The sequence below is a fragment of the Macrobrachium nipponense genome, chromosome 13, assembly GCF_015104395.2.
Source record: "Macrobrachium nipponense isolate FS-2020 chromosome 13, ASM1510439v2, whole genome shotgun sequence".
Lineage (NCBI taxonomy): Eukaryota > Metazoa > Arthropoda > Malacostraca > Decapoda > Palaemonidae > Macrobrachium > Macrobrachium nipponense.
This window is the reverse complement of record NC_087206.1, coordinates 48431519-48458098: the sequence shown is the minus strand read 5'-3', so window position 1 is coordinate 48458098 and position 26580 is coordinate 48431519. Positions and strand designations below refer to the sequence as shown.

Here is a 26580-nt window from a genome sequence, read left to right as displayed (position 1 = left end):
GGAAAAATATAATTTAAAAGTAATTAAATGATTCAGTTGAATTGTCAATGAGGCCATTGTCAAATCCTGAGAATGTGTAATATCACTATTGCCCAGGTTGCACAGAACACACCTTTGTAGTAGCACAGTGAATACCTGGTTTGATAGGTTTTAAGATTATTTCTTTGAAAAGCAAGTGAGATTTAGAAATGCTGCATGCCTCAACAATAAGTGGATGAATTCGTGTACTTACGCACAAATTAACTGCCTGCCTGTATTGTTACATTATTTATGTTAATTGAATGAATGTAGAATATTGCTTAATTTGAATGAATGTAGAATATTGCTTAAATTTTCTTAATTCTATCTCATTATTCAACTGCAGCTAGTTACATAGAACACACATTAATACACAGACAATCACTTTATACTCAAGACTTTTTTGGTAAAATGGACGGTGAGAAGGAATACCTTTGTGCCCCATCCATCCTCCTCCCAAATTCTTTGAAATCTCTGCAAAAAGAATTAAGAAAAGAAAAAAGAAAATTTTGTATGATAAATTTGTAAAGTAACTAAGACTACGGGCAGAACCATCTCCGTTTCAGGGAATCCCTTCTCACTCCCACCCCCTTCGGACGGTGGGAGGTAGGATGAAACCCACTTATAAAAACACGCATGTTCAGATGCAATGTTGTGTCCAAATTTCAAAGCAATCGACGAAGAACTTTCTCCCATTTAAAATAACGGAAATAGATTTAATCTGTTCCAGCCCTGTGAAACATTCCCAAACCATCCTGAATTATGAAAAAGTCATGTTTTTAATTAAGAAACACACATGTACAGGTATTCTCCTGCTTAGGAGAATACCTGTTTGTTGGAAAATCGTATCTTGAATATGCCTAGCCTACACTAGGGTAATTAGTACCATCTTCACTTATGGCTACCCCTAGCCTACACTACATAGTATAATTTGTACATATACGGTATAATAATTATTAATTTCAGCTAATTCTCTAGGTTCAATGCATATTGGCTTATGTTAATTCAGTACAGAGAGAAATTGAGTAACATTAACAAGAGTTAGCCTAGTGTATAGACTATGGTATATCATACGAATACAGTAGCCTAGCCTACAGTGTACTCTATTACATATACGATTTAATAATTTATTAATATAAGCCAATTCTGGAGGTTCAGTGCATTCTGACTATGATAGTAGAACTGCGTTTAATTATGAAATAAAAACGTAACGAATATGTATCTTTTCCATGAATCTATTAACTAGTTATACATTACTTTACTGTATCCAATAATATTGTATGTATTCTCATATTATTGTATTGTAAAATACTAACATATAGCAGTCAATGTTTTGGTTTGGAAATCAGCTGATGTCGAATACGAGTTTATTTCAGCGTATTTAGCTCAATTCTGAGCAAATTTTCTTGCTTCTAGTTAGCATAAACGAATTTCTAGATATTTTATCTATATCAGACAAGGTCATTTTCGTTATACAATGTGTTTTTAAGTCGAAATATGACTTGAATAAAACTCGTTGTGAACTAATTTTTTTCGGTAACATATGGGGGGTCATTCCATTTCTTATTTTCACTTAATTTCATCGTAATGCGAGCTTTACATTATGTTATCAGCGTGACAACAGTAAAATGTGTTCTTTCAAACCCAGTAGTTTTGATAAAATGATTTTCTCTCAATTTTATCTGCAGTTGTATTTGATAGCATAAGTACGGGAGTTTTATCCTTGTTGCCGAATGCCGATGCATGATAATAGTCATTAGCAGCTTGAACAGTTTTCTCATCTTCAGCTATAACTTGTTTAAATTTACCAGTATATTTCCTTGCTGATCTTTGATCTATAGCAATTAAAGTTATTACATTAAATATATCAGTACTATTCAACATAACATCATTGATAAGATAACTACGGCAGTTGTTTGCTATCGTACGATGGTTGACATACAAGCCAAATGGAAGTTGTTATCCAATTCGGTTGTATTTAGCGAACAATTTTTTTCTCGTTTGGTTGTTCATGGCTTTACACATTTACACAACTAGTTCGTAAAACATTAAAACAATACTTTCATCAATTGTGTTTACTGTTTTTGAACTTATTTACTAGAATGTGGGTTTCCTTTTGCCTGCCTTTTAAAATGTTAGGTAAATGTGACAACCAAGTGTCATTAAAAAGTTCTGGTTGTGCTGATGCTAGACCCGTGTGCCATCTAGCGACAGCCTCCCAAAGCACGACTCAGTTACTCATATCTCTGAATTCCACTTGTATCTCAGACAAAAATATGGACCAAGTTGGAACTCGTATCTAAAAAAATTCGTATGTTGGGCTGCTTGCGTCTCAAGGTATTATATATAATATCTATATATATATATATATATATATATATATATATATATATAGATATATATATATATATATATATATATATATATATATATATAATATATATATATGATGCATGAGAGATACATTTTAAGCTTTTTACATTTTGCCAATCAGTTTCTTATCAACATCAAATTTACCCTGGAAATGAAATGTTATGGTAAGCTAGGTTTTTTGGATGTTTTAGTCTCAAAAGAGCACGAGGATTTTCATACCACTATTTACAGGAAGAAGACATTTTCGGCTCTTAGCTTCAGTTTTTATAGCTTTTGGTTTTTCAATTTTAAAGTCAATGCCATTTATACTCTTGCACATAGAGCTTTTAGTTTAACTTCCAATTGGGCAGCTTTTCACTGTGAAATTGTATTTTTAATCCAGTATTTTAACATTAATTGTTTCCCAACCAAACTTATTTACAAAATCATTTACCAGGTCCTTGATAAGAAATGTTCCCCTCCCATTCCAACTTACAACGTCCCTAAACTTCTTATGTATGCCAGCTTTCCATATTTACCAAATAACCATAATTTTCAGAACCAAGTTATCAAGATAATCCACAAACACATTGGAGCGCTCAACCTGAAACTTATTCCAAAAAACCCCAGAACTATTGGTTCATTGTTTTCTGTGAAAGATCGCCTCTGTCCTTGTTACGGCCTCTGAGAGAGGTCCGCTTCAGGTTCGATATAAAATGAATAAAAAAAAAAAAATTTCAACATCAACAGTTGAAACTGGGGATACAAATATAGAAAGAAACACTAACACAACAAAGGTTTATTTACAAGCTTACTAACAAAGGTAAATGCAGAATGGTCTCCTATTTACATAAAAAGGCAAAATCTTACACTGCATGAACTGGGGGAACAGTGAGGTAATTCAAATACTTGCTGCTCAGTTTAGTGACTCAAAGCGGTGGCTTCACAAAAGGAGAACGGCAATTGCAGACGTCCTCTTGACTGTATTGCAGAAAATAAAGTCTACTCTTGATACTTAAAGGCAGGAACTCCCCAGAACCTCTAGCAGGATTCTTCTCTGAAGTCTTCTCAACGTTGAGATAACTCGGTCGTCCACTCCTGAAGATGATTAGACCAGTATCCAACCAACTCTCGAGCAACTTTTCTTCTGATCCTTCGTCAGTTCCTTTCCTCTTATCCCTCTCGGATGATCTCTGCTGCTGCTGATCTCTCACTGATAATCTGATCTGTGGCTCTTACTGAGGATATCTCTCTGTGACTAACTGGTCATCTCTGATTTTATGATCTCTGCTTTCTCCTGCTACTACCGTCGTATTTATACGGCACTCTAGGGGCGGAGCCTACGGCGAACGTCACAGGCTCCCGAGATTACTAGAACTTCTTGGAAGACTCGACGGAATATTGCATCATATTTCACTGCGTTCCTCCCGACACTTGGCGCGTGTTGCGCTCCACAACACACCCGACGATTCCAGAACAACCGCGAAAACAGGCGCCTCCAACACGGGCGCGAAAGCCTCCTTATTGCAGAATTTCTCGAAGATGCATTTTCCTTTCCTTTATCTTTTTTTGCTATGAAGCAATTACCATTACCAAAAATAGAAAAAAAATGAAATCAACTGATTTTATTTTTTTCTAAAGAGAAACTAGAATTAAACAGCAGGGAACAATTCTGCATAAAGCTTTAATCCAGTCAAACACGCACAGTTCTCCACTCACACATACCTTGTGCGATAACAGAAAACGGTTATTAGGCTACTCATTCTGAAAACTCTAGAGAGGCTATCTGCTATAACATTATCCTTCTCTCTTACTTTTTCCGTTTTCTGAACTCTGCTCAAAACTTTGAAAGATTAAGACACCTCTTGCGTCTTTCTCAAAACTAATTTCTCTTTCTGGGACACAATTACCAAGGGCACAGGCGGCGGCCAAGGTACGGGGCGTTCTTTATAATTCTGAAGCAAATTTACATTCATTGCTTTTGCTCTACTCTTACCCACATTAATTCTATAATGTATATTTCCCTTCTTCTCTAAAATTGAAAAAGGACCTTCAAACTTATAAAGTAAAAATGGACTTTCTCTCGAGACTAGTACTAAAACTTTATCTCTTACACATAAACTTCTCTCTTTTGCTCTAAGATCATGTTTTCCTTCAGTTCCCCCTTGACTCCCATTCGGGCTTCCGTTCTCCTGTGCTAGTTGCCAAACATCTCTTAATTTGCTTTTATAATACTCTGGATTTGTTATGCAATCATCTCTACCCTTACTTCTAGGTAAAGGTCCAAACATATTTATAAATACATTCTCAAAAAATTCGCCTACTGAAGGAATATTACACAACGGAACTCTGGGAATTACTTGAATCGGTTTCCCGGCTTTTTGATATTCATGACAGCTTAAAACATACCTCTTTACATCATTTTTCATTTTAGGCCAAAAGTACGCCCTACTAATAGACCTGAAAGTTTTATTTACTCCCAAATGTCCTTGCTCATCGTGTGCTGACTTCAAAACTAGCTCATGAAGCTTCCTAGGAACCACTAATTGTTCTGTGACTTCCCCTTTACTACCTGACTTAGGACTAACATAACGACACAAAACTTCGTCCTTTAAACAAAAAGTTTCCTTACACACATCATCGAGATCATCATCAGGCTCACATTAAAAAATTTGGTTTAATGTCTCATCCTCTCTCTGCAACTTGACTGGCTCATCCTTATCCAAAACGTTAGAGCCTAATTCATCACCGTAACTATACTCTGTTTTTTTTCATCTGTCCATCCGGCTGTGGGGTTTTTGTATGGTAACACTGCGTCCCGGGCTTTAAATAGTTACGCTACGTGTAAGTTTTAGGTAAATAAAAGGATATTTGGGTGTACATTTGCAACTGAAAAGTGTTTTAATAATTTACTGTATGCGAATTACACCATTAATATTCGAAATAGGTTATTGTTATTATTGTTGAATGTAAGCTCCCTTTTCGGGGTGGCGAATGGAACAGCCAGACGCAGTGGCGGGAAAATTGCTTCTCTCGCTGTTCACTACGGCAAGATGTCAACGTATTACTTCATTATACGTAAGTATATCAGTATGTACTGTTAATTTTTATAAAGTGCGTTTCAGCCAGATACGATATGACGTAACTTGGTTTAGCATCTGTTTGATGGAATTTGCGTCTGGCTGTTCCATTCGCCACCCCGAAAAGGGAGCTTACATTCAACAATAATACAATAACCTATTTCGAATATTAACGGTGTAATTCGCATACAGTAATTATTAAAAACAACTTTTCAGTTGCAAATGTACAACCAGATATCCTTTATTTACCTAAAACTTACACAGCGTAACTATTTCAAGCCCGGGACGCAGTGTTACCATACAAAACACCACTGGCGGATGGACAGATGAAAAAAAACAGAGTATAGGACTAGATACTGGTACATTTACTACGTTACTCTCGACAGCTACGCCTTCCGTTTGGCTATCACTGTCAACATCGATAGAGTCCGGTCTCTCAGCCACACTCATGCCAAGATCAACCTTGCTACCTCTATCACACTCGTTCGAATCCACGAACTTACTCACGTTCGAATCCATGAACTCACACTCGTTCGAATCCACGAACTTACTCTCGTTCGAATCCACGAACTAATTATGACCGTAGTCTACGTCTATATCTAAACCCGACCTAGTTACTACCATTTCAGGCACTGGAATATCCCTCACAACAGGATTCACATTCTTGGATAAAGCTAAGTCATTACCAACAATAATGTCAACGCCATCCACGGGCAAACTGTCCACAACTGCAAGTTTCACTTCTCCTGACACTACCTGACTTTCTAAATTCAACTTCAACAAAGGACAAAGGACACAAGTGTTAGGAAATCCACCTAACATGACTTTCTCTTCCATATTGATTTCTGCCCTGTTTGGCACACACTCTCCCCTAATCAGTGAAACAGCAGCTCCTGTGTCTCGAAGCAAGACTACTTCCCTTGAATCTACTCCTCCAAGAGAGGAAACTACGCCTTCTGACAGAAATTCACCAAAAATTTTCCTAGTTTCTCTCATCACATCATTCCTACTTGACGAAAAGTTAACTAGCGATACTGGTATCTTACCGTCCTTCCTTTCTACTGCACAATTTCTCGCTAAATGCTCTTTCCCATTACATCGGAAACAAGTTAATTCTGAGCCACTAGATGCCATTTTACTCTTACAAACCTTAGACGTATGACCAGGTTTTCCGCATGTATAACAGGAATAGTCACTTTTACTCGCATTGCTATTACTAGGACTGAAACCTTTATTGCTTTGTACTCTACCAGACGAAGAATCATTTCGTTTCTTACTAACACTCAAATTATGAGTTAGACTATATTCGTCAGCTAGCCTAGTTGCTCCTGCAAAAGATACTGCTCGCTTATCCTCTATATAAAGCTTAAATTTTGAAGTTTTCTAATAACACTAAGTTCTTCAAACTATCAAAATCCTCAACTTTAGCAGAAGTTAACCAATCAAAAAACAGCCTTTCTAACTTCTTACCGTATTCTACATACGTAATATTTTCATCCTTTCTCAAACTTCTAAATTTCTTACGGTACGCCTCCGGTACTAACCTATACACGCTAAGAACAGTTTCTTTCACAATATTATAATTATCACATTCCTCCTTAGACATGCAACTATACTCATTAAGTGCCCTACCACTCAAAACTGACTGCAAATATAAAGTCCACATTTCTTTAGGAGAACCTACTCATTCCATTAACTTCTCAAAACACATGAAATATGTCGTAACATCTTCCTCATCAAACTTTGGTACTAATTTCAGCACTGCACTGATACCTAACCTATCAGCTCCGTTTTCGTTCTCGCCTGTCCGACTGTTACGAGCACTTTCCCGTAACCGAGCAATTTCCAACTCATGCATACGCTCTTTCTCTCTCTCTTCCTGCTCATGCATACTTAATTTTTCTCTTTCTTCCTGCTGCATTACCAGCATTTCTACCTCTCGCTGCATTTTCCTCACTTCTCTTTCAGCCGCTCTTTCATCTCTCTCATACTTTTCTCTTTCTTTCTTTTCAACATACTCACGGAGATCATTCTCCTCTAGACCTAGAAGCTTGCCTGACTCAACTCTTTCACCATCTCACTCATTCTGGTTCTTTCTATATTCTCTGTTTCAAACTGTTAAAATGTTGATAGCCTAAGCAAGGTCGCCACAATGTTACGGCCTCTGAGAGAGGTCCGCTTCAAGTTCGATATGAAACAAATAAAAACAAAATGTTTCAACACCAACAGTTGAAACTGGGGATACGAATATAGAAAGAAACTCTAACACAACAAAGGTTTATTTACAAGCTTACTAACAAAGGTAAATGCAGAATGGTATCTCCTATTTACATAAAAAGGCAAAATCTTACACTGCATGAATTGGGGGAACAGTGAGGTAATTCAAATACTTGCTGCTCAGTTTAGCGACTCGAAGCGGTGGCTTCACAAAAGGAGAATGGCAATTGCAGACGTCCTCTTGACTGTATTGCAGAAAATAAAGTCTACTCTTGATACTTGAAAGGCAGGAACTCCCCAGAACCTCTAGCAGGACATTTCTTCTCTGAAGTCTTCTCAACGTCGAGATAACTGTATAAGATTAAAATTGTTTAAGAAACTCGATGTTACTGCACTTAGTGAAACAGGAGTTGGAATCTATGCTTGGCTGGGTTTGTAGAACAATAAAAGTTGTTTGTTGATTTAATGCAATCTTGGTGACTGTATGCATGAAACCCGTGTTTTTCCAGAAATTTACTCAAAAAAGGGCATGATCATTGAAATAACATGATTTCTAAAGTGCAAAACCAGTTCTATTTAGAAAGAAGTAGTTATTATACTATAAAGAGTAAATAGCCCACCTGTCCAAGTCCAATAAGGCAGAAATACCATCAGTGCAATTTCTTGTTGACTTGATGCACATATCTCCGCATTCTTTCCATTACCACAAACCTCTTTCGTTGTTGATGCACATTGATATATATATATATATATATATATATATATATATATATATATATATATATATACTAGCTGTACCCAGCCACGTGTTGCTGTGGCTCAGTCTGGTTAAATGGAAAAGAAAAAAAGAGAAAGCTCCCTTCTCTCTCTCTCTCTCCAACCATCACTCTCTTCCAACCGTCACTGTCTCTTTCCCTCTTTCTCACTAATGCCAACTCTCTCTCTCCTCCCAAACAACCGCTCCTCTCGTCCTCTCTCTCTAATACTCTACTCTCTGTCTCTCTCTCCTCCTCTCCCTCTTGCTCCATTTTCTCTCCAACAATCACTCTCTTTCCCTCTTTTTTTTCTCACTAATACCAACCCTCTCTCTCTCTCTGTCTCCACCCAAACACCCGCTCTTCTCTCTCACTCCACCCCATTTTATGTTTACTCTATAGTATACTTTTCCAAATCATAAGTCATATGCAGAAATTATGTATGATAAATTTATAAAGAAACTAAGTCTATGGGCATAATCAGCCCCATTTCACGGACAGAACCAGGTCCGTTTCTGGGAATCCCTTCTCACCCCACCCCCTTCGGATAAGACCCCATAATAAATACACTCGTGTTTTTATTATGGGGTGTCAAAATTTCAAAGCCATCGGTGAAGAACTTTTGGAGATTTTAAGATTTTGAACAAAAGAACATTTAAATATCTATATAACTTGTAAGATTTTAAATATATATAGATATATATATATATATATGATATATATATATATATATATATATATATATATCTATATATGGATGTCTAGGGTGACAAGAGAGGATAGGATCAGAAATGACTATACATAAGGGGGTCGAATAATTATGGTGGTGGAAGTATCAAAGAAAGTGCAGGAGAGGAGGCTGAGATGGTATGGACACCTGTTGAGGAGAGATGAGGACCATGCTGGGAGACATACTATGGGGATGGAGGTTCAAGGAAGAAGAAGAGGGAGACCAAGAAAGAGATGGAAGGAATTGATGAGGCAGAAGTGCAGGGTAGAAATAGATGGAAAGGCGGCTCATCCGAAATGGTGACCCCATATAAAAATGGGAACCAGATGGAAGAAGATATATATATATATATATATATATATATATATATTATATATATGTGTGTGTGTGTGTGTGTGTGTGTGCGTGTGTGTGTGTGTGTAGGGTGAAACACGAGTTTATGAAAATATTTTGAGGAATGAAAGAAAAAAGTAATTTTGAGCAGAAAATGTTCTATAAACGTGTTTTGAGGCTTCGTTCGTTGGTGAGAGGAAATTTTAAATAACCGTTATAATTTGGGCTGCTTTCATATGATGGCAGTTGGGGTAGTCTGGGATGGGCTTGGGGAGGGGGAGGTTGATGTGATGAGGCAAGCGGGTTGACTGTCTTAAATATGATTCTTTTTTATGCAAGTAACCTAATTTAAACAAGTAGCTAACAGTGTTAACGTATGGCTTTACATATCAAGTAAGTAGTGTAAACATTCATTTGTGTACGTTGAATTCTTGCAGTCTCTGTCCTGCAGCCTCGTCACGACATTGTTAAATAGGAATCATGACTAGGTCAACGGCTATGACTGGTTCTAATGAATACTTGAGATGGGGAGGGAGAAATTTTTAGGAATAAACTTGAAATTTTTGATATGTGTCTAATGAATAAGCCAGCCTACCTTTGATGGATGGGAGATTCAGTTAGGCTTGTTTATATTTTTTATCGGTGTACAATGAATACCACAGATAGGGAGGGAAATGGATTCAAAGATGCATGCATCATTTTTTCTTCAAAATCTAAATAATACATTTGCATGGGAGGTTCTCTATTCATATCGCCCTAATCCCTACATCGTCCTCTTATTAGGCACCAACGCTCATCCCCCAACATCCCAGACTACTTTCGACCTCTCACTACGTAATAGGAAGCTCACTACCAACTGCACTAATGATAACAGTTATATTCAAATTCCCCTCACTGACAAACAAAGCCTTAAAATGCATATGTTTATAAAACATTTTCTGCTCAAAATTACTTTGTCTTTCATCATTCCTCAAAATATTTGCATAAACTCGTGTCTGCAACATCTTTCAACGTTCAACGTCCTGTATCACGTACCAAACTTTCGTGATTCAGTTGTACATATATATAATATAAAATATATATCTATATATATATATATATATATATATATATATATATATATATATATATATATATAATTATAATATATATATATAAAAGTCATATCACTTTCCGTGATTCATATACATATATCGAGCTACAATGTCCTTTAATATCTAATTCGCTCTACCTCGGAATTAATATATTTTCATATATGCTTAACCGAAGGGGAATTTTTTCTCGATAATAGACTTGCCTGGATCGGGACGCGAACCCAGGATCCTTTCAAATCCAGGAACGTCAGGTAGTAGGTAAAAGCTTCACTGACGTTCCTGGATTTGAAAGGATCCTGGGTTCGCGTCCCGATCCAGGCAAGTCTATTATCGAGAAAAAATTCCCCTTCTGTTAAGCATATATGAAAATAATATTAATTCCGAGGTAGAGCGAATTAGATATCAAAGGACATTGTAGCTCGATATCTATATATATATATATTATATAAGTGTGTGTGTGTGTTGTGTGCGTGTATGTATAAAACTTGGCAGGTCTAATAATTCTGCACTTGAAACGAAAAATCAAAAGGATTAGAAATGAAAATGAGATTAAAATTTCAGGCTATCTAACTAACTCCATTCAGCTTCATAAAGTTACCAGCTAGTCATCATGAATGATTGGCCAACGAAGCCTTGCATCTATTTTCCAGCACCTAAAAGAGGGAAATGACAGATTTATGAATTTAAGGTTGGCTGCAAGCTCTTGTCTTCTGTTACTGAAACATAGTAACAGTATTACAGAAAAATTTGCTGAGTGATCTAGTCTTTAAAATCATCAATAACCTTACTGGTGTAACTTGTAAATATGTCATGTTTTTGTGTAATGAAATAGTGTAAGGAATTTCATACTCAAGATGCAAATAAACATCTAACTTTGTAAGCAGGCTGTGACTTTTAATGCAGGTGGTCGATCATCCATCCGGTTTGGAGACTGCGTGGTGGAGACGTACACGATTTACTAGTACATGGGTGTATGAACACTTTGTGAGACTGCCAAACCCATTGGCTAAAACGTGGGTTTGGCAACAGAGTGAAAAAGATGATAAGCCTCTGGCGTTGAGACAAACAAAGATGAGAGGAATATCCTCCACATCCTCTCATGTCACTGTGACCGCTTCATATCCTTATGAGATTGCACTTTTCAGGATGTCATTAGATACTATATAGTTTACACACACGAATGAAATTGTATGCAAATAAGAATGTAACATGAGTATATACCTAAGTACAAGATAACTAGCGCAACTGTTCCATATTCATACTGGGTAAAATACCTTTTGGGATACTGATAAGGTACAAGGTTGCAATGAGATAGAATCATTTATGAACAGGTCAGTATAGATGATTTACGGGCAACTGTCCCCTCATCCTTACTCGGTAGTTGACTTTCAGGGCGTTGACAAGTTAAAGTTGCATTTATCACAGATTGAGGTTTTTTATGTTTGGATTTGTCAGGGCGACCCAGGGTACCTATGATTTCTAGTCGCGTCCATCGCACTTGGCAATGAGGGTGACCTTAGGCGATCAGTGAGTCCTTTCGGTATGCAATTGGCTGCCAGGCTGTAGGCGGTGCTGTAGTGAATTTCCTGCCTCGTTTATTTGGCTAGAAAGGCTCATACCTCGGGAATGAATGGTGGTCATCTGTTGGATGTTATGTCACCAGGAACATCAAAGCAAAGCAGCTGACCCAACTCTTATTGCCTTCTCTCATTTTCACCACCTTTCTATGTGGTGCGTGATACTTGTATTGTAGTATCATGTATGAAGGTGAGCTCAGTGAAGGTCTTAAGCTCTACATGGCCCAAAGCTATTTCTCTGAATGTTGGAGTATATTTGTCAGCTCTGCCCCATATTCATGTTATCCCACACTTAAGTTATTGATATTAATAACTTGTTGTTCTATTCTTCTCCTGCGTGTTATTATCTGCTAATAGTATAATCCATAAAAATTATTTATATATATATATATATATATATATATATATATATTTAATTATATATATATATATATATATATATATATATATATATATATATATATGTTAGTGTATTTAAGCCTTATGTAACATAACACTGACTTCTCATTTATGCAGATAATTTAGATGCAGCCATTGACGAAGAGGAGAAGATTGTTGAGGATATGATGGATGACCAGGATGAAGAGGGCAATGAGATCAAACAGAATCGTGAAGTCCATGACAGAGACGGTATCCACGAAGAGAGAAGAGAAGTGCTGAAGAATGGAAATTTAGGAGCTCTGGAGGTTCCTCAACCATTCCAGGCTGATAGCTTTAATCATCAGGACATGAATGTTGATGACGATGTTGGAAATCAAGGAAATTATTATGACACAAATCTTGAAAATAAAATAAGGAATCTTGGAAGACCTCCTGACATCCACTAGCACTTAAGTGTCAACTATATTTATTTGGATAACTTTCAGTGAGATACCAAGCAATTTTACGTCATAAATTACCAGTGTATTTAGTTTTGGAAAAATGGGTGATCTTAAAAAATGGAAAATTTTGCTGAGAATCATCAACTTCATAATTATTAAGGAAATGGTTAACTTATAAGATAGAAACACATTCATAAATCCTTCAGTGATCCCTTTACTTTCATGTTCGTTACTTGCACCATGAACAAAGAGAACAACCTTTTTTCTATTGAGTTTCGACGCTTCAGCGGAATGGACAATGAAAGTAAACAGCATTGGGCATTCTTATATTCATTACATAATAGAGATTTTTTAAAAATCAGCAGCCATGACTTGTAGACAATATTCCATATATGAAAGGTTTCTTTTGCACAGATGGTGATATCACCTTTTGAACAAGACTGTTGTACATATATTGAATAAATAAATATATATATTCTGTATAAGCTTTGAATAAGGTCTTGTATGTGGTATTTGATATAAGGCAGCAATGCAACAGCAACTGCGCTGGTATTATATGAATACTGTTTTGTATTTGCAGCACTGACACTGTATTTGTACAGTTGTTGAACTTTATATAGTGTGCCATTTTGTGTGGATTCTTACATTGTGCTCGGCGTCTGCCAGAGAATCGGGTAGTTTTTTTATCATTCCTTTCTTATGTATTTGTGTGATAGTGTTGAGTGAAGACTATGCACAGGGATTTGTAGTTATAATTGGAATAAATGGTTGGAATACTAATAGGAGTTGACTTAATATTTGTACAATATACCTAATTCTACTTTCTCTTCAGAATATTAATGGATTCTTCATATTCAGGCTGTAGTGATTCTTATCTAGCTAATGATGTTTTTTGTGAAGGGTCATAGTTTACTAGTAAGTTGATGTAGGAAAGAATAACTGTAGCGAGGTTTTATGAAGTTTAAGCTAATAGGTACTTCCTTTGGGTTGAAGATAGCTTAGGTATAGTAATCTTTTCACTTTACATAATTTTGGGGTATACATATATTATGTTACGCTTTTGCACGGTTTTGATTCATCAGTATTCATCCGTTAGATTGCTTTTTTAATCATGCATTAAACGTGACTCTGTACAAATATAATCAGGTGCAGTAACAGGAAGGTTCATTTTTCAGGAAAATTATTACAAGCATATTTTTGTTACCTTTCTCCTTCTGCCACTTCAGTTTTCACCCTAGGTTCGTTGTTGGCACGGGATCAGTAAGCAGGATACAAAATTAAGTCTCCTAAGTTTAGATTCTAGATGAAAATTTGTTTATGTAGTTGGTGCAGCTGTTTTGCTATTATTACAAAACCTTCAACATAAAGGTTTCAGAGAAATTATACAAATATTTATTGCACAAGTTATGAGTTGTTATGTCAGTTGTTTAATTTTAATATTTGGGATATAGTAAGCTTTTTTTATTTTTAATAGTATTGTGTAATTAAGCAATATAGTTATATGAATTTATGCTCTACATGTAATAAATAATTAGTTGGAACAGAATTGCGTTAAGAACAAATGACTATGAAGCCAATTTCATGGAACAAAGTTTTGTAATAAATGTTAAGTGATTTTGTCACTAAGCTTGTTAATCTTCACCTCATTCCATAGGGTGGAGATTATTGCTTTATAGTCTCTTTTCTTTATATTGAGATATCCATAATGTGGGGATTATTATTATTATTAAGATCTTCATCACGTTGGACATGAAGGGAATCTTAACTGATCCTATCACTTATTCCGAATGTGAGCGAGATTTACTTACGTTTCAGGGTTGCATACCAGTACTGATATTGTAATATTAACTGACAATTTCGGATAGTAACAGAAGCTTATTTATTTTTTGGGGGTGGTGGGTGGTGGGGGGGGGGGCGGGGCATGGCAACTTGCGAACACAGTGTACAGAAATAGGGATGATGAGGTCTTTTAAGTTTTAATTTTTTATGTATCCCTTTGGTGACTGAATATGGTGAGCTTCCAGGTTAGACCATATAAAGATAATAACAAATTAAAGAAGATTAGACGCACAGTAGGATTGTAGCAGCTATCTAGACAGTGAGAAAAACGGTGGTATTTTTCCTATGAGAGGTGGAAACACCCGTTCAGTGCAAAGTTACTTAATTACTACTATTCGTGACTCTTCCTACCTGTAGAGAATTTAATACAACACCAAGAATAAAACATATTTTGTGTTGATTCCAATTGTCTAATGACACAAATGGAAAGTATTGGATAAAAATCTTTTATGTCAGAATTTTCTGCGATTTTGATCTAGTTATGAATAATTTACGAAATTGTAACTTTTCAGAAAATAAATCTCATTCATTTTATAAGAACCCGTATGGGCCAGCTGTATAAGAGCCAAGAATTTTAGCTCAGTGGTCTCATTAAGCTCTTTTTAATAACTTAGTAACTTCTAACTCCCAGTCTTAACGCCGTTGTGATATGGCTATAAGAAACGGTACTTTATCATCTGCTATTGTCATCCAAATCATTTGTTATTTAGGTCATCTCCCTAATTGCTCAACAAAAACAAAAAACAGTTATTAGTGTAAAATCGTCATGTCTAACTATAAAAAAAAACACTAATTCTAAAAGCCCACTAACGGGGCACTCATTATGGAGATTACTTCGACATACTCCATTTATGGAACACCTCCCCCCCCCACCACACACACACAAATCGTCAATATTTTCGGTTTAAATCTTACAAACTGCTCCTCTTTCTTAGTGAGCATCAATCATATGTAAGTTTTATTTTCAGTCCATTTGTTATTATTGCCAGACAATAATTTGAATAGTTATGACGCTTAAATACGTCAGGAATAATTTCAGCTTTCTTGTTGAAAGACATCCATGAGATTAACAAAGGGGCTCTAAATTGCTTACAAGTCAAGATTTATAATCACTTCCTGAATTGTTATCCAATACTTTTCATATATGACGACAAGAAAGTATCACCCAAGAGTCAAGACTGTTCCCTTGCCCTTCGCTGAGTCAGATTTACAGAGCAGGCCGCCCTCTTGACAGCTCACGTATAATAATATTAGAGACAGGCGTTGATACCTCATGCGAGGAAGAAAACAAATTTATCACTAATTCCAATTGGCGATTCCCACATACAAACGCAAACTAATGTCTGTTTTCATTTTTACATTTCATTGTGATAAAGACCACAAGATTTTAATTAGCCGAATGCATGTATTTTAAAGTTAAATGCAGAGCGTGTTTGTTTTTAACGGTCTACAATGGGAAATGTTTCGAAGGTTTTCTTCTCTAAAAACATTTAAATGTGCTATATTCGGTTACTGTAGATGTCGGCGTTAATAAGATTATGTAGAAATTGACTTCCATTGGATAGTGCGTGTTCCAGTGGATTAAGCCTCTTGAAAGAACTACGTATCACTGTACGAAAATGGCTTTCCAACTTAATATATTCAGTTTACGAGAAATTCATTACTCAAGAGCAGAGTAGAGTAATTACAGATTAATGTCAAATTCTATAAGTGCTCTGAGAGAGGTTTTCAAATATCTGAATTCCTAAAGAGAAGTTTTACTTGTGCTGTTATTGATAAGGACGATTGGGATGTCTGTGTGAATAACGTTGCCGAATCACGGGAATTGCTAGTCTCAAATTCCCCTAAAATTAGGAAAGTGCCAAGCAGAAAACCATTATTAATTAATAAAACATGACCTTTGCCAACATTTTCGACCTTTTACACAAGTGGTTCTTGTATTTCTATACAAACATAAGTGTCGGGTACATACGCCAGTCATCTTTGGTCATGCCATACCAGCAATTTAGGGTTGTTTGAAACATAATGCAGTAATTCTTCAGTTTGTGTTACCCAGGTCTGACATTTGGATTGTACATTCCATTAGATTTTTATTATGACATTTGCTATCTCTTTATGCTACTTCTTCTAAATGCAAAGTGAATATTATTTTCTTTTGTATCACCTCGATAGTTTTGGCTGTCTAGAATTTCACTGTGTGTACTGTATAGAATTTCATTGTTTGATGTGAGCATATGATTGTTTGTGAATATTAAAAGGATGTAAAAAGAGCATGGTAATGTTAACTCCTAGTATTTTCATACCAATTTGGGTGGCTCTTGATATCATTCAACTGATAACTGGCTTTTATGATGTGAACCTGATCTGGTGATGATGCACCAAAATATGTTTTATTATAAAACAGTTTTGTAATTACTTGGTACTGATTTTCCTCCGTTTTTCAATAAATGCAATATTTTCTTTTGTGATAATGTCCACCAAACGTTATATATTAGGCGACTGAAGAAAATAAATGGCTTGTTGAAACTAAAACCCAAATCAGTCGGAAAGTAGTTGATCTTGATAAATTAGATGATGTAATTAACAAAATCCACGAACCTCGTACAACGCGCAGTAAAACTATCGAAAGATAAAGAACTGATAGAAAGAGGAAGAGTAATATTAGATTCACTATATATACATACATCTATACGCTATATATAATATATATATAGAATATATATATATAATATATCTATATCATATATATATATAAAGGACGTAAGTATATATGACATTGCTAAAAATAGCTAGTAATTTGATGCAGTGGGCAAAAATGGCCCTAAAGTGAACGAAAGTATCAGGATAAGGTAAGGAACTCATGCGGTTCAAAACCATTGCAAATACCGTACAAACAAACAAACAAATAACATAATTGCAGAAAAACTGATAACGATCTAAAATGTGCATTCAGTGGATCAAGCAACCTTACAACCTTGTGGAATCTGGTACACGAAACTGCAACAACTCACGGCATATTTTTAATATAAAATGAACTTAAAATTTTACGTGACAAAACAGGACAAGCCAAATTGGAGCTGAAAATCGGGTTTCAGTGGCTCTTCCGAGAAATTTAAATACACTAGCTAACTAAAATGAAACCCCTACCGTTAGTAGCTATAGAGAATACGGTAATAACGAAGCGCAATCAACTAATGATTCCAAGGATGATATAATAATAAAAATAATACGAAAGCTGAAAGTTCAGGTAAGAAAATCTCGATCCAAAGCGCATGTGAAGTCGTTCATATTCTATGATCAAAGGGAACTACCAACTATTGAAACACTTAAATGATGAACTTGAAAATAAATGATAATAGAATGTAACAAAAGGTCGCTCCAAGCGCCTCGCTACCAAAAACCCAGAAGCAGATGAAAAGCAAAGCATAATCACCTTCCCCAACAAAGGAAAATCGCTTTAATTACTGGAGAAAGGAATTGAAATTAACCGAATTATTATAAACAACTCTAATTTGTAAGAAAAAAATCAATTTTCTCAGATCGAAGACTGAAAAACGACTTTGGTAGATCAAATAAATGAGATGAAATTGGCTCTAAAACCCCTGAAGCCAACAAACATCAACAACTCATGGAATCCACCACAGCTCTCAATGTGTCCATAAGAGATCTCGGGACACTTCTGAGCGACAGTGAACAGACTATGAAATATGATCACTAGCATTTTGAACAATGGATGAACACAAAATAAAGGAAAAAAGTACCAATACTCATCATAACGGACTCATCTATAAATTAAAATAATAGCAAAGCGTTAGTGGCCGTATCTTGATGATACTTTCAAAGGCTTTTGAATCTTGGTCTAATCCAATGAAATGTAAGCTGAATATAAAGTATAATCTGATTAGATGAATTTCAAGGGTTACTATCTGAATATAAAACCCTTTATATCCATCACTTTAGGTAATATGATTAACAGGTCAAGAGTTCCCATTTAGCGAAGCATTCTAAGAAAACTGACGATGAACTATGATAGGAATCGCAGTTTACGCCCAAATGATTCCTATAAGATGACGGCAACGTTTCAGGATTCTGCCATTACGAGTTCTTAGCAATAACCACACAACCATTTATAACATGTAACCACCCAAACTAATTGTGGCACAAAACTGAATGTCTTATTACTGCGCCATTACCACATGCCCCTTTAGGGCGCTAACCGCCTCCCGCCACCCCCCCCCCCTCTCAGGATTTTAATTGGGTTCAGAAATTTAACATTTAATTCAGAACAATAACTTGCGTTCTGACCAAATTCATTGTACTAACAATCCAAACAATCCCATTCCCCATTATATTACATATTTAGCTCACTGGGAAAATAAACTATTAACCAGGCATAATCCAAGTATTTCCCTGATTTCAGAAGTTTTAAGTACTTCCCTGGTTCTAACTCACTTCAATTAAATTGAAGGAAAACAGCTCAATTACCACTCTATGTTTCTACCTATACAAAAATATACTTATATACTTGTAAAAAAGAAAACTTATAATAATTTGCAAGTACAAGAATGTATTGTCAAACTCAAAATTTATAAGTGAAATTCACAATATCAGGGAAATTTACTGTTTGAAAACAAAACAGTTTAAATTCTTTAATTAATTAAGTAAAATTAAATCAAAATTAATTTATCACAAAATTCAAGAAAATTGATTAATTAATTGAAATTCAAAAGTGTTAGGCAATAATTAAAATTTGGAAATTAATTCACAAGGGCTAAACAATAATAAAACTTGAAAAGAATTCTAAGCAAATGCAAATTAATTCACAAGTGTTAAATTCAATTGAATGTGCAACGATTAATTATTGAAAACAATTAAGTTAATTAAATTGTGAATGTAAATGAAAACACATCACAAAAAATATGGAAAATACCAAAATAGTAAAAAGCACTAATCACAGAATATAAAATAAAAACACACACTTCAATAAGAAAAATGGATAAATGCACAAAAAAATCACTTCAAATGAAATATACACAAAACATAAAAATTTGCAATGTGTAAAAACTGAAATTTTCACCAAACCACTGTAACTAATAGTTGCAACTAATAAGCCTAATAACACATTACCTTGGTACCAATTTTCTCTGCTGCAGCTAGCTCCAAAATTTCACCACACAATTCACAATATTTCAAAGAAAGAAAAGGCGCTGCGACCACACGGACTTGGCGCATTTTTGGGGGGCTCTACAATTTTTTTTTTAATGATGCCTGCTGCCGACGTCAGGCAATATTGGAGGCGGAATTTTTTTTAAGTACGCCCAATGTGCCCGGCGTTATGCCCCGTGATAGTTTCCTGGTGTTGGACAGGTATTTCAACGCCTTCAACCGAAGGGCCATACCCCAGAATAAACCCGACTGCCTCATCTTAGTCCGCCCAGTGTTGGAGTACATTCGTGAATGGTGCCAGTTTCTCGTGGTTCCTGCCAAGAACCTTTCTTTGGATGAGGGGATGATGCCTTACAAAGGACGACTTAGTATAAAAGTGTACAACCCCAAGAAGCCAAAGAAATATGGTGTAAAATTATTTTTTATTACGGAGTCCAACACTGGATACGTCGTGGACTTCTCTGTGTATTCTGGGGTCTTCTCCACACCGTGTGACATTGCCTTCGGTTTTGTGGATCGTTTCCGTAACCAGGGATACCACCTGTTTATGGATAATTATTGTAACTCGGTATCCCTGGCCCAGGAACTGTATGAAGCAGGTTTGGACGTCAGTGGTACCCTTTGGTTGGTGCGTGGGGCCTCGAATATTCTCAAGTGGTTCGCTAGCCAGCCGCAACATCTGGCAAGAGGAGAGACAGTGGTGGCAGTGGAAGGGAGATGTCTTCGTCATCTGTTGGAAGGGGGTCCGACTCATGCCCATGATTACGAGGAGTCATGAGTCCATCCAAGAAGAGATCGTGCAGCGGAAGAAGACACGTCGGCAGGGCCGAGTTACATATGAAGAGTTTCATGTCCAGCGGCCTACTGTCATTGGGCACTACAATAGGCACATGGGAGGAGTTGATCTCTTTGATCAACTCATTCAGTATTATCCCTTCGCCAGGAGAACCAAGAGGTGGACACAGAAGCTCCTCAAATACATACTTCAGTTGGCCCTCCAGAATGCCTACATCCTCTACTGTGGGTACAATTCAGACCTTCGGAGGTTGTCCCACATCCAGTTTCTCGGGGTGGCCGGGAATGCCCTCATAAACTTCAATCCCGATGAGTGGCCTTCCATCACCGCCTCCCTGCCCCGAGCTCCAGATTTGCCCCTAGAGGAAAGGGCAGATGTTAGGAGGCCCAACCTCGGTCATCCTGCTCCTGCTGCTGCTGCCACCGCCCCTGCTGCCACCACCCCTGCTGCCGCCGTCCCTGCTGCCACCGCCCTTGATGATCCCGCCCGCGCTCACATTCCGACTTCCCATCGGATAGTGGACCCTGTGTGTTGGCTGCAGCCAGGAGATCACACACTGGACCTCCTAGAAGGACGCAGGCAGAAACGGTGCCGGGTGTGCCATATGAGTGGCATGAGAGACACCCGGTACGTCTGTCGCACCTGCAATGTAGCACTTAGCAGGTTTGGGGAGTGTGAACGCAAGTACCATACTGCGTCATATATTGGAGTGCCAAAGGGACAACGGAGGGCGCAGCGAACCGTCGAAGGGCGGCCCATCGGCAGTAACGGCGCGCGTCTCCCTCCTCCACCTGTACCTCGTCATGTCGAGAGGAAAAAAATGCAAGACTTTTCGATGGAGGAGGGAGAAAGCAAGAATAGAATGAAGAGTCAGGATTACGAGTGAGTATTGTGCATTGATTTTATATTTAGTTTTATATTTATTACAAGTTTTTATATATCTGTATTTATTGGTGTTTTGTATAAAATTTCGTTTTCTGCAAAAAAAAAAGTTTTTCACCTGCATTCCTTTTAGTTATGTATTCGTACCAGAATAAAAGTTAAAATTAATATTATATATAAATATATATATATATACTATATAGATATATATATATACTATATATATATATATATATATATATATATATATAATTGGTATATTTTTGGTAAGCAAAAAATCTAACATTCTAGTGATATTCAATCATTTACCTTCATTTTGCAACAAACGGGAAGTCTAGCACAGTATTTCGATTTATGGTGAATTTTTTAAACAACTTTTTCCTTCCCTCCTCGCGAGGTAACTCGGCTGCAATTCTTAGAAATGCTTGTGTCACCTTGTCGTAATTTTCCCACCATTTTATATTGGGTCTTACATGAACATGTGCGCAATTGCATTTAGAATACAATTAAAAATAACTCATGGTTGTAGCTTTTATGAGTTTTGAAAAATTTGCATATAAATTACGATAAATAGAAAAAATTCGACCTTTGGTCAACTTTAACTCAACCGAAATGGTCGAAATATGCAATTATAAGCTAAAACTCTTACAGTCTAGTAATATTCTATCAATTACCTTCATTTTTCAACAAACAGGAAGTCTCTAGTACAATATTTTGATTTATGGTGAATTTTTGGAAAAACTTTTTCCTTCCCTCCACGTGCGGTAATTCTGCCGCAAATCTCAGAAATGCTTGAGTCACCTTGTCGTAATTTTCCCACCGTTTTATATTGGGCCTTACATAAACTGTTATACATGAAAATGTGTGCAATTACATTTAGAATACAACAAAACATAACTCATGGTTGTAGCTTTTATCAGTTTTAAAAAATTTGCATATAAATCATGATAAATAGAAAAAAATCGACCTTTGGTTAACTTTAACTCGACCGAAATGGTAAAAAAATGCAATTGTAAGCTAAAAATCTTACAGTATAGTAATATTCTATCAATTACCTTCATTTTTCAACAAACAGGAAGTCTTTAGCACAATATTCCTTCCCTCCGCGCGCGGTAACTCGGCCGCAAATCTCAGAAATGTTGAGTCACCTTGTAATTTTTCCACCGTTTTATATTGGGCCTTACATAAACTGTTAGACATGAAAATGTGTACAATTTCATGTAGAATACAACAAAAATAACTCATGGTTTTAGCTTTTATCAGTTTTGAAAAATTTGCATATAAATCACGATAAATAAAAAAAAATTTGACCTTTGGTCAACTTTAACTCGACCGAAATGGTAGAAAAATGCAATTGTAAGCTAATACTCTTACAGTCTAGTAATATTCAATCAATTACCTTCATTTTGCATCAAACGGGAAGTCTCTAGCACAATACTTCAATTTATAGTGAATTTTTGGAAAAAACTTTTTCCTTCCTTCCGCGCGCGGTACCTTGGCCGCAAATCTCAGAAATGCTTGAGTTACCTTGTCATAATTTTCCCACCGTTTTATATTGGGCCTTACATAAACCTTTATACATGAAAATGTGCGCAATTTCATGTAGAATACAACAAAAAATAACTCATTGTTGTAGCCTTTATTAGTTTTGAAAAATGTGCATATAAATCGTTACTTGTCCGAAAATTAAAAAAAAAATGCCCCTACCACACGCACGAAAAATTTCGGTAAATTTTACGTACCGCTACATCAGTTGGATAGATAAGAGATAGAGTGTTTTTACGTACTATTACGCCAGTTGGACATGAAAGGGTTAAGGTAAGTTCAAGTAATTTATTCTGCATTTTCCCTCAACTATTTTCCTTTACGTATTTGGGCTCTTCAGGCCAGGGCTTAAAACGTAACAATGGCGAAGCTTGCCAGCATGTAATCCGGGCTTGCTTAAAAAGCTTGTAAATCGCGTTATCCCTTGTAAAATGTAAAACTGTAAGTGATTTTACAAAGCGCAAATCAAAGCACACTTGCAACGGAAGACACACACTGACTCACGGTAAGGTATATCATTTATATATGATTTATTTTATAAACAATGTTAGCTTAAGTTACGTTAAGGAATTATTTACGAAGTGTTTTGTAATTATACGAATGTTCTCTTAGTTAGAAATATTATATTGTAACGGCGAAGCGCCAAGCGAATCCTATGATCTTGATTGTCATGTATTGTATGAGCTCGCACAAGCACGTGTGTAAGATAGATGCCAGAAAGTACTAATTAAAACTAGGAAGTGCTTTGCCAGGGTTTATTGCATGTGTTAGCAAGCCTAGCTAGTTAGGAATGTTCTACTAATAGTTACGGGAAAAGAAGTGTACAATTCTTTTGTCTGTGATATGTTAGGGGAATTCGTTTTAACTTAGTTTTCATTCCAAGTGTTGGTAACCGCTTAGCCTGCCAGCCCGCTCTCGTCAGCTGAGCGCATGCGCTCTCTCAGGCCTGCTAGCCAACCTTTGTTTCGCACAAGGTGCAGCCATGTTTTTATCCCTTTAAGAGTATCTCAACGATTAAAGCAAAGTAACGCAAGTCTTTAAGTTTTAACGTAAATAATATCAATTACCATACTAGCATCGATCATTCTGCCAGAGAAATTAACGTAATTTATCTTGAATAAGAAATTAGAATTTCGTGTTGTAGATCGCCTCCGCGTTTACAGAAAATCAGCTGATTCGCCATAGCGGATAGCACCCCGCTCTGCTAGCCTCACCACACGTTTCACCTAGCATCGCTCACTCGCTCGCTGAGCAAAAGTTCCATTTCATTTCGTACTGAACGTAACCTATTCCGTTTACAAACGTTTGCTAACATTTTCATCTTAAAATCCTTACCATCATTTCACTTGTCACAAGGACCTAGTAACCTTACGTAAAGTTAACGTAAATCTTCAAAGTAGAGTAAATCACATTAAAAGAATTTTTCACATAAAACACGTCATTGTAAATTTCATATGAAAATGCAATCCATTTCAAAGTAATGTAAATAACGTTCATCGCTAGCGCGTTATCGTTTTCATAAACCTTATCCAAAGCAATTCTTTCATTAAACGTTAACGTAAGTAGATCATTTAACGCAAGTTGCGTTGTATTAACGAACATTATTAGTAGTTCAAATAAATACAAGGGAGTTCGTCATATATCATTTTCACCCTCTCAGAGAGAGAGAGCACGAGAGAGATGAGCAGAGAGAGACGAGAGAGAGAGAGAGAGAAGAGAGAGAGAGAGAGAGAGAGAGAGAGCCTATTATTCATGAAGCCAAGAGCACTACGTCTATTACCATTACGCATGCAGAATTAACATTATTTTAGTCTCGTGTCTTTCATTTACGCTGAGTGTGATACGCGCCTGTGTCCATTTATTTCATTTATTGAGTACTTCAGCAACGGACTGAGCATTTTCAAAATTACCATTACCTGTCATTGCCCGAGTTGTCTTTTCATTTTTTATCACAAAAGACTTGCGTATACCGCAACCACAACCCGCACAGTGTGCCACCGCAAATTCATTACTTCCAGACAAGGAAGCCTACCAGTCTAGGACTGGCCACCACAGGCCTTACCATTTTACAGTGCCACTAATTCGTGACACTGTCCATCAACTGGCTGCTGAAGTACTCCCACCTTTTACTTTCTCTCCTCCACCATTACACTCTGCCACGAACATAGTGCCATTTCATTTCAGTATATTTGAGTATACTGCATTTAGTGCCGTCCGACGGGACACACCAGCCCGCTACCAGTGCTCCAAAGGAACGCCTCCTGAAGTGCCGCTATTCCAGCACTACTAGTGCTGCACAAGGAACGCCTCCTCAAAGTGCCGTGCACCTGTACAGACGTACAGGTAGCCCTTTACCTGCGTGTCCGTCCTTACGGACCACCCAATTCATTAGTGTTTCCATGTACTAGGGTCAGTGATCCTTCGGAACACTCCCCAAGGGGCCCTAAGTGCTGTCCAAGGAACGCCTCCGCAAAGTGCTGTGCACCTGTACAGACATACAGGTAGCTATTTACCTGCGTGTCCGTCCTACGGAACGCCCATTCCATTAGTGTATCCGCTATCCCGGATCACCCAATCAAGGAACGCCTCCACAAGTGCCGTGTACCTGTATTGGTCCTACAGGTGGCATGCCCATTCCAGCGTCTCTCAAGTTAGCAATGCCCATAAGTGTGACGTACACCGCACACTCCATTTGATTTTTTCACCTCATCAGAAGGTGCAGTTCACAAAGTGCCATTGAGCACCCAGTCTTTTAAGACTTTTCATTACCACCTTGCAGAACACATTTTTAAGTGAGTGCCACGTTACACAGTAGGCACTCCCATTCCATCCAGTACTGTTCCTGGCCATCATTTTCATCCGAGCCTCCACTGCAGCCTAGAGAAATGTCTTCTCCTGCTGCCCAACCACATATATCCATGGAGCTGGAGAGGCTCCAGACACTCATGGCTCTGGGCACGAATGCCGGTTACACCAGGCAGAAACTCACCCAGTGGGTGAAGGGGTGGATGGACGATCTGCTCCTGCAAGAGAAAGCCGCCAGAGAAGAAGAGAGGAAGGAAAAAGAAGCAGAGAGGAAGGAAAGAGAAGCAGAAATGAAGGCAAGTGAGGAAGAGAGAAAGCATGAGCTAGCTCTCAAGGAGAAGGAACTCGAAATCAAGCGGGAGAAGGCCCGTAAGGAGAGTATCTTAGCTCAAGCCACTCTGCCAGCTTCCAGCCCTACACCCACTGTGTCTCACAGTCCTGCCGTCTCTGGCCAGCCTTTTACCATTTTACCGCCTACCTCCTCCCTTTTGGAAGAGGTGAGCCCACCAGTTAACCCTGGACTTGTTTCCGAGGGTGATTCAACGGAGGATTCCTTAACCTCCCCACGTC

The 26580-nt window shown here is 37.2% G+C and overlaps 1 protein-coding gene across 1 annotated transcript in view; it reads left to right on the top strand.

Annotated features, from left to right (window-relative positions):
- The window catches only part of LOC135225786 (uncharacterized), a gene marked incomplete in the record, with an annotated part of 392131 nt that extends 374902 nt beyond the window's left edge, over positions 1-17229 (top strand). The window contains 1 exon segment of the mRNA XM_064265264.1: positions 12673-17229. Within this exon segment, the coding sequence (XP_064121334.1) occupies positions 12673-12983 (311 nt within the window).
- Between the last annotated feature and the right edge of the window lie 9351 nt (positions 17230-26580).